At 48.9% G+C, this 9,589-nt stretch overlaps 1 protein-coding gene across 1 annotated transcript in view; it reads right to left on the bottom strand.

Annotated features, from left to right (window-relative positions):
* The window catches only part of HABP2 (hyaluronan binding protein 2), a 33,276-nt gene extending 23,753 nt beyond the window's left edge, over positions 1–9,523 (bottom strand). The window contains exon 1 of the mRNA XM_014867819.3: positions 9,352–9,523. Coding sequence (XP_014723305.1) covers positions 9,352–9,420 — 69 coding nt within the window. The 5' untranslated portion in view covers positions 9,421–9,523. The remainder of the gene's footprint in view (positions 1–9,351) is intronic.
* Positions 9,524–9,589: the final 66 nt, after the last annotated feature.

The raw sequence follows: 9,589 nt of genomic DNA on the forward strand, positions 1-9,589 counted from the left end.
GAGCCCTTCAGACTCCACTGGCTCTCAGGGCATCTGAAGCAGCTGTGCAGCCTGGGCTGCATGTCAGGGCATCCCAGGGATCCTAAGCAGGCCCACTCATTTTGCGAATCATTGGGTCAGTGCACAGAGAGAGGCTGGGGTGGAATGTGGAACCTGGCAGTCTAAACACCAGGCTGGATATCTGGGGGACCGGAAGGGAAAGGCCAGGCCACGCCACTAGCGGTGATGTATGCCACCCATCTGGATCTTGAAACTAACCTGGGTGGTGGTAGGGGGTGGGGCACAATGTTCACCTCCTTTCATCCCCTTATTCCATTCAGTTTTCCCAGAGACAGGAAAATGGTAGAACTCCTACTCCTGGGACTTGCAAATCCAAAAAGGAAAATCACTGATGCAAAAGAAGGAGGAGGAGAAGCAGGAGACAGCCGTGATCTCCGCTGACGTTGATTCAGAGCTGACACTGTGCCAAGGGCTGTGCTAAAAGTGGCACAGGCTTTTGGTCTCATTTATTGTACACAATATTTGACAGTTGAGGTACTAAAATTATGTCCATTTTAGAGGTGATAAAACCGGTTTTCAGGGCGTAAATTGCCCAAAGTACCTCAGCAAGTAAATACTGGAGCTGGGGTAGAGTGGAGCCAGGCTGACCCAGAGCCCTTGTTCCTGGTCTCCACTGCCATGAGGGATGAGGGAAGCAGGGCGTGCATACACTGTCATGAAGGGATGGAGGACAAGCAAACAGAATCGCTACCTAAGCCTAAGAGAGACAGGGCACTGAGCTAGGTTAAGAGAGCAAGCCTTTGTTCTTGGAAAGCTTTTTGAAAGCCCTGTCCAGACGTCCAGACTGGCCCAGGCCTGGCAGGACACAGAGAGGACCTCTAGGCCCCAGTGACAGCTGGGAAAGGTACAAAAGTCAGCTGGGGCCTCGGCCAGTCCACTGTGGTAAAGACATCTCAACAAACGTCTCCTCCCAGATAGGGGAGGCATGCAAACCATGCCCGCTTCTTCCACCACCTCCATTCCTAGTCTCAACAGGGCTAACAGCATGCCGTCACCACTGCCTCAGCTCCTCTCGGACGGCTGGAAATAGCTGCTTCACACGTCGAATGGCAGGAACTTTGCAATAGATTCAGAGAGACCCCTGTAGATCCAACTGCTGGTCCATCCACCCCACACTCGGGCTTTCTCAGTGGATCCCTGGCCCAGGACTCTGGCTTTCCCCAGTTAGGAGCAGGCTCTCGGCGATGGTAAACTTCCCCAGTCACTAGGGAGCAGGTGTCAAGGTCTGGTGTCTTCTAGGCTAAGGTTGGTCAGTGGGGAAGGCGGGGAGGGGCAGAGAAAGATCCTGCGTCCCTGAGTCTTACTGATTTACAGGGTAATCTCCTTGGGGGCGGAGAGCATTGAGGTCTAATCTATTTTGTCCTATCTTTAATCTAGCGATTATTTCAACTCAGGTTCTTCCTCTGCCTTCCAGGATTCTAAACCTTCTGGAAAACCAAACAACAAGGCAAGGGCTAAAAGTCGGAGTTGATGAGTTCCAGGAGTTAGCTGATGGAAAACATTCTCAGGGAACTGAGAAACAGTGGAGAGAGAGGTGGGGCTGGGCCTGTCCTTTGGGGCCAGAAGCTTGGCTCAGAATGAGCCAAGAGCAGAAAAATCTCTCAGGTTGTGGGTAGAAGATTGGGACCCTAACCCTGGCCATCGCTCCTCCTCGGATGCTCTACCACGACCTGGTGGTAGACCAGATGTCACTGGGCCCTGGGGAAGGATTGCATTGCTCCTAAAGGAACTGGGAAGGAGGGAACTCCGCACCACGGCCAGGTGAGGCTGCCGCTGCCGGGCTGGAAGGCAGGGCAGGGACAGGAGTGCAGAGTTCCCCGGGGCCAGTCTCCACTGCTGGACAAAGAGCTCAAGGTTCGGGTGAGGGGCGCAGGGGACAGAGGGCGGGGGTTGTCAGTGTTCCAGTCACCAGCCAACTGCTGCCTCACACTGTTCTCCTGCTGCAAACAGAAGCAGTGCCATGAGACGAACAGTCATGCAAATCCATTCAGTCCTTTTTAAAAGATCGTGGTAAAATATGAATAACATAATATTTTTCATTTTAACCATTTATAAGTGTATGATTCCGTGGTGTTAATTCACAATGTTGTTTAACCATCACCACTCTCTATACCCAAGACGTTTTCATCGTCTCCAACATAAACTCTGTACCCACTAAGTAATAACTCCCCCTCCCTTCCTCCTCCAAGCCCCTAGTAACCTCTACTCTACTTTGCATCTCTATGAATTTGCCTATCCTAGGTACCTCCTATATAAGTGGAATCATACAATATGCGTACTTCTGTGACTTGATTTATTTCACTGCGCATAATGTCTTCAAGGTTCATTCACGTTGTGGCATATATCAAAATTTCATTCCTTTTTAGGGCTAAATAGGATTCCATTGTATAGCATATTTTGTTTGTCCATTCATCTGATGCTGGACGCTTGAGTTGTTTACATCTTTTGGATATTGTGAATAATGCTGTTACGAGCATCGGTGTACAAATATCTGTTTGGATTCCTGGTTTCCATTCTCTGGGGCATATACGTAGGAGCGGAATTGCTGGGTCATGTGGTAATTCTTTGCAGAAGCTTTTCCGGACCCTCCATAGTCGTTTACACAGTGGCTGCACCATTTTACATTCCTAATGTCAAAGCATGAGGGTCCCAGTTTTTCCACATCCTCACCGATACTTGTTATTTTCCATTTTTAAAAATTCCAGCCATCCCAATAGGTGAGGAGCGGTGCCCCTCAGTCCTCTTTAGCCGCAGGAATCTCATCCTTCTTGCTTTAGCACACGAGCTGTCCAACGCTGTCCCAGGATTGGTGGGCTCACTGTGGCTTTGCTTTAATCTGAAGCTCAGGGCAAGGATGGAAGGCTCTAATGGGCAAATCTGGAGGCTAAGGGAGAAGGCACTGGCCAGCGGTCCCTGTGGGTGGTTTCCTTCTTGGGAGCCCAGAGGGAGCTGTTCAGAGGACCACAGTGATGAGCCAGGGAGCACTGTGGAGAGGAGCTGGCCTAGACCCTTCATGTACAGAGGAGGAAGCTAAGGCCCAGTGGGGTGAAGTGGCTCCATAAGGACATGAGAGGTTTGGGGCAGAGGAAGGACTGGAGGCCAGATCTCCTCGCTCTGAGGCCAGTCACCTGTGCCTGGCTCAGAGCGACCCTGTGCAGCTTCCCCGCTCTGAAGCTCAGAGCTTTAGAGCCCACTCAGACCCCTGCCCAGTCAACTGAGGGCTGGACGGCAGCTTCATGTGGCAAGCAGACATGGGGCAGGGCAGAGAGACAAGCCTATTTGTAGACCCTGGGAATTTCCATTTTTATCTGGAGAGCTTGATAAAAATTCAGATCTCTGGGAACCACCTGCAGAGGTTGTGTTTCCGTGGGTCTGGAGTGGGCCCAGAACACACACTTTCAACCAGTACCCAGGTGACCCTGCCCTTGGTCACACTTTGATTAGACCTCTCTTAGGCATGAAGCTCCTGGCCAAGGAGACTTGTGGGCCTAGCTTTGCTCCTGTGCAAGTTGTTGAATCTCTCTGTGCCTCAGTCTCCTTAGCTGTAAAAGTGAGCATTCCCTTACCCAAGCCAATGCTTTATTCAAGGGGATTTGGCTGCTCAGGCTTTGCAATGGATTACCTTCAGGTAAGCGCTTGGTGAGAAATATCGGTTCAAAAGGGTCATCCCAGGGACCCGTGTCAAACAGACCTGGGGGCTTTAAAGGTTAGGAAGGAGACCATCCAGGATAAGGAGGTTGGATAAAAACAAACACTTGTTTCTGGATGTGATAATGCTCTTGGAAGCCCTTTGAAAGGCAAATGAACCAACAGGAGAGCAGGGTGCGTCAGAGACCCACCAAGTGCCACACTGACCTTCTTGACCAGTCAGTCGGCCTCAGCAAACAGCCCAGGGGTTCGGAAAAGTACCTTCCCACTGATGGGAACCAACTCTACTCCTGAAGCTGTCCTCGCTTCTGTGTTTCCCACGGGAAGCTCTGGTGGTACCCAAGTTGCAGTGGGTGGTGCCTGGCCAGGGGGTGACATAACATCAGAACACAGTGTGAGAAGGTCATTCCCTTCTCAATTTTTACTGTCACCCTTTCCAATCCCATCACAGAGAAAGACTTGGGTGGTGCTGGTGTGTCTCTACCCTCTGCCCCTTGTCAATCTCCCGTCAAACGAAGGGAAAGCTGGCTTCAGGCTCTGAGCCTCAGCGTGACAACCATAGCCAGTCAGAATTCAATGGCATCGTTTTGTTTTCTTTGCTTTTTCCATTTATAATAGTGACGGTTTCCTTTAAAAATAAAGCTATGTAGGTAGAGAAAAGATGAGTCTGTTTAACAAAAGAATTAAGGAACTAGTTTGGTTTTGTCAAAGTTTCTGAAGATGGATTCATCCATGACCAAGGTTTTGAAAGCACTGAACTACTTGGTTAGCTATGTGTCAAGACTGGATCCTTCTGGTGTAGAAAAGGAAAGCTTCAGAGACAAAGGAAAGCTTCAGAGACTGCTGAAGGAGACTCCACGTAGGAGAAACTTGATCTCCCGCCTGGAGCTGGAGTCTGAGGCCACTGCCCCTTCCGACACCTTCGGGACCGCAATGAACAGTCTCGTTCATCTTGGGGTAGCGCTTGGTATGGTGGTTGTGAGCATGGAGCTCAGCACTGGGCAGGCCTGGGTTTGAATCCCAGCTCCGTAACCTCCCAGGACTGCCATCTGGGCAGATTATTGAACTTCTCTATAGCTTAGTTTCTTATCCTATTTATTTATTTTTTTTGAGGAAGATTAGCCCTGAGCTAACATCTGCCACCAATCCTCTTCTTTTTGCTGAGGAAGACTGGCCCTGAGCTAACAGCCATGCCCATCTTCCTCTACTTTACATGTGGGACCCCTGCCACAGCATGGCTTGCCAAGCGATGCTTAGGTCTGCACCTGGGATCCGAAACGGTGAACCCCACCCAGGCTGCTGAAGTGGAACGTGCAAACTTAACCACTGTGCCACCGGGCCGGCCCAGTTTCTTATCTTTAAAATGAGGATGACAGTGGTCCCCAACTCCTAGGGCTGTTGGGAAGCTTTAAATGAGATGATATACAACACACACAATACCTGATGTATGGTAAAGACTTAAGAAACTTAATAAGTGGTTGCTGCTATGATGATGATTATTAGCCACTGCCGTTAGTGAGTTTGAATTTTTTTTTTTCAAATTGTGGGATGATTGAAGAAAGCTCGCTCAGCACAAACTCTTCCTGGAACTTGTCTATTGGGTCACACGCACGTCACGCCAACACCCCCCCCCCCCATTTTTCCTGGGAGCTTTGCAAAGTCCTAAGCCAGGAAACCTTGTTATATTAATTATGAAGAAAAAGCATGTTTTATTTAAAATCCCGGCTGCCGAATATTCTGCCATGCTGTTTCTCTGTGACAGCAGAATTGCTTTTGCATTTAGGGAACACTAATGAATTTAAAATATAAATATATCTGTGCCTATATACACGTGCAATTTCCTGTGACCTGATTTCCCTAAATACCAGTGTACCCTGCCGAAGCTAATGAGTCGGACACGTGCTTAGGATCAGATTTTCTTTTAAAAAAATCCATAAGGAGGAGTGGTGACATTCAGTCCCTCTTTTTTCCATATGATTCCATGTGGGTTACAGCTGAGGGAGGGACGTCTCCCAGGCCTGAAAGAGACTCTGACAGTCTGGAGCATCTAGGTTTTGAAAAGGGTAGCTGGCATCTTCCCATCAAAGGCCTTTTTGGTCCCAAGGGCTGGGCAGATTTTGATGCTCGAATTAACCAGACACTGAGCCCAGTTACTTGACCATCCAAAGTCGGCTCCAATGCTTCAGCATCCACAATGTTTCTGAAGAATAACCAGACAAGGTTGCACTGTCTCTTTCTGTCTGTCTCTGTCTCTCTGACTCTGTCTTGCTCTCTGTTTCTCTCTTTCTAGGATAGAACCAGGCAGATAATGTACATCTATCAAGCAGAAAGGGTGTCAGAAGTAGAGAATGGTGAGACCTGTGTGACCAGAGTGGCTTAAGCTTCTTCTCCTAACGGGAGCAGGGGATCCCCCCTCCTTGGTGCCATGCAGCAATGTGAACCCCGTGTTACTAGAATGTTTGATTTTCAAGAAAAGCTGGGGATCTGTATTTTTATGTGAAATGTGTGGATTTTCAAATGTTGCCAAACAATTAAAAGGAAATTAAAATACTCTTCAGGCTGACCTTCTACCCACCAAACAACACTTGGGCTGTGAGCGGAATGTACCCCAAGCTGCCAATTTGCGACCTCCAGTCTGTGCAAATATTTTTGAGGCTCTCGCCCTGGGAGCATTCTAGAGTTCTAGAGTCCTTGGGTTTAAACTCTAGGGTTGAAAAAGCCCAGAAATGAGAGCAACAAGCATTTTACTTGTAAGGCCCTTTGTTGGGGAGAGAAGCCATTGTCTTCCCTCCTCTCTGGGGATGGGCCGAGATAAGCAGGGCAGGCCTGACCAGCCTTGTCCTCTGGCTTCTGACCCCGAAAGAGGTCAAATTCCATTATGGCCGAGCCCAGTGGCACCCCAAGTCACCCTAAGAACCGCAGCAGGAAGAGATTTCTAAGTCTGGGGACATTGCACGTCCCTCATCCAGTTGAGCAGGTCTCCTGTAATGGGCAAGGAGTTGGATGGACCTTCTCGACCCTGGCTGAGAAGTTAGTTTAACATCTCTGGGCTTGATTCTCAAGCATAAAACAGGGATAACAATACAAGGCCATGCTGGGGGCAGGTGTTCAAAACCAACAGGTAAGGAAAAACAAATCTAGACCAGGCCAGGAAGGCCCTGTGAATGAGTCCCTGAAGTTCACAGCAATAATATCTGACCCGTGTATCTTTGGATCATGGATATATGAATAAAAATCTAAGTTAGAGACAAGCCCACAGAGGTGTCATTAGGAGGTTTGCTGCATGATCTGAATTCATGGCAGAGTATCCAGGCATCTTTCCAATGGGTTGTGATCACAGATCCTGTGTCTGCTTTTCTTTGCATTTCAGAGGCACATGGAGTCCATTACACTCCACCCAGCAAAAGGGCCCCAGGTCTAAGAACCTCCTGTTCCTCCAGGAAGGACCATGAGTCTCAAGCCCTATGGACTGAAGAAATCTCCTCCTTAGCCAGGGTCCAGGCAGGAGGCCTCGTCTAGACACCAGCCCATAGTCTAGAACTCAGCTCTTCCACTTCCCAGCTGTATGACTTAGGGCCACGTTACTCAGCTCCTTAGCTGTAAAATGGGAGCAATAACAGTACCTACTTCTTAGGGTCCTTCCGGAGATGAACCGATCCTCTGGAAGCACTGAGCCTGGCACTCAGCATTTCTCATTCACAATGAGAAATGGTGGTAGCAGTGGGTTATTATTTCTAGCTACATGGGGTGGGAGAGGCTGCCCAGCCCATCTGGCAATGTGGCTTCCTCCCCCTCAGCAATGCCCCAAACTCTCCTAAGCATGTGAGCACGTTGGCCACTTTCCCCAGGATCTCTGTGTACTGCCTGTGGAACACAAGCTGCCTTCCCGACCACCTGTCTGGTGCACATCTGGGGTAAGAAAGCATTCCAAAGCCCTGAATCCTCTCTACGGAATTGCCAAAGCTCATTGCCTGAAGGCTATCTCTCATATTTTCTCTTTTATCCATCATTGACTTATAATTTCATCGCTAACCCTAAAAATTCACTGGGGCTTGCAAAAAAGGGATTTTGGGGGCACCATTATCTTTTTGTGAACTTCAAACAGACTGCGTCAACTCTTCTCCTTGCCTGCAAACTTTAGAGTCTAATTCCTTCCGACTGGCACTTGCTCTGGGCCCTTTGTGGGCCTCTGATCATTTCCACCACTTTTCCCCAGACCTGCAGTATTTCTGCTGGGTCTCGGCCACAGGCATTCAACAAGCAATCAAATGATGTAGGACACTTGATAACAATTTGTAACTGCAGCCACACCACACGTTCGCAAGTCATTGTTGGGAAAGAAAACTCTTTCCGAGATGAGTCAGTTGGCAGCTTAGTATGGAGCTAAGGTAAGTGTCTGAGTCCAGTTTACTGAAAGGGGAGGAGGAGCTGTTGTTTTCAAAGCACGCTAATCAGAAAACCTGGAATTTAATCTGCTTCCTGCAGGAAAAGCTCTATGGACTAAAACGGGAAATAAAATGCAAAGGTATTTAATGAGATAAAGAGGTTCTGACTGTTATTTCAGTTCTCATCCCCTGCTGGTTCTCTACACGCCCAACAAAGGGGCGCAGTCTCTGATTTTTTATAGAGAACGCTTGTTCATTCTGGAAATTTTAAGGGAAAAGAGCTGACATTTATTGAAAGCCACACGCATTGTCTCTTTTAATCCATTGTGACCGTCCTCAAATCAGAGGGAGACTTTTACTCTGTTTGCCGTGGAGGAAACTGAGGCTCAGAGAGCTTATGTTACCCGCCCGACATTCTGCAACTGGAATGCGGCAAAGCTGAGATGCAAAGCTGGCTCCAAAACCCACACTCTGTCTCCAACCACACCCGGTCTGGACTCCAAGAGGCTCCCATTCTGTGGAGGGCCCTCTCAGGCACTCAGAGATCCGGCTAACACTCTTGGAGCACAACAGCACAAAGCAGGAGGCAACATCTCCACAATTCATCTGCTCCCAAATGCCTCACATCCCCCATGAGAGACGCTGTGATGATGCTTCTCTCTCCTGCCCGCCGCGACCTCCCTTGGGCCCCGCTCCCATTTCTGCCCCAGCCACTGCAGTCGCGGTCACTGGGCAAAGGGAGAGAAAGTACTCCCCATAGAGCTTCTCTCCAAATCTAATCCATCTAAGTAAACCTGAGGACAAGGATCACTGGCAGCCAGCAGGATTCTCCCCTGAGGCCAAAGCATGGGGATTCTTACCCTGGTGTTGCCCAAAATGGCTGGAAAACTGGGTATGTGTGTCAGCCTGTCCAGAGGGAGAGTTTGAGTTTTCAACGGCTTCTCAAAGGGGTCTCTGAGACCCGTGTCGGATCCCGACCCACAGCCTTAGCAGAGTTGCTCAGCCCAGTCCCCTTTGTTGGAAGACCTTCGTGGCGACTCTGCTCCAACAGGGCTCAAATCAGTTGCATGGCTTCATACAATGATACAGGCAATCATTCAACGATACAGGCCTGCGTCAGCTCTTGTCGACAAGACATATTCAACTTGGCAACATGAGCCTTCCACAACTCAAAGTTCTGCTCCCTCCTGGCCCAGCTGGTCTGGTCCTCCAAATACCCTCAGTCTCTCAACTAAAGACAGTTGAAAAGAGCACTTACCCCGAAGGCTGCCTTTCCCGCCAGAACCATTACCAGCAGAACGTGGAGATCGGGCATTCTGGCAAACATCTTGTCGTTTAAGGACTCTTGTTTTGCTCTAAATACAATTTCTTTTGTTGTCTATGTCTTTGGGGGGGGAAATGTCAGTCTCCAAGGATTCGGGAACAAATGAAGAGGATGCAAATTATTAACTAGGCATCAAATACTGTTTAATGTTTAATGTTTTGCAAACCAACTA

Source organism: Equus asinus, chromosome 2, assembly GCF_041296235.1.
Source record: "Equus asinus isolate D_3611 breed Donkey chromosome 2, EquAss-T2T_v2, whole genome shotgun sequence".
NCBI lineage: Eukaryota > Metazoa > Chordata > Mammalia > Perissodactyla > Equidae > Equus > Equus asinus.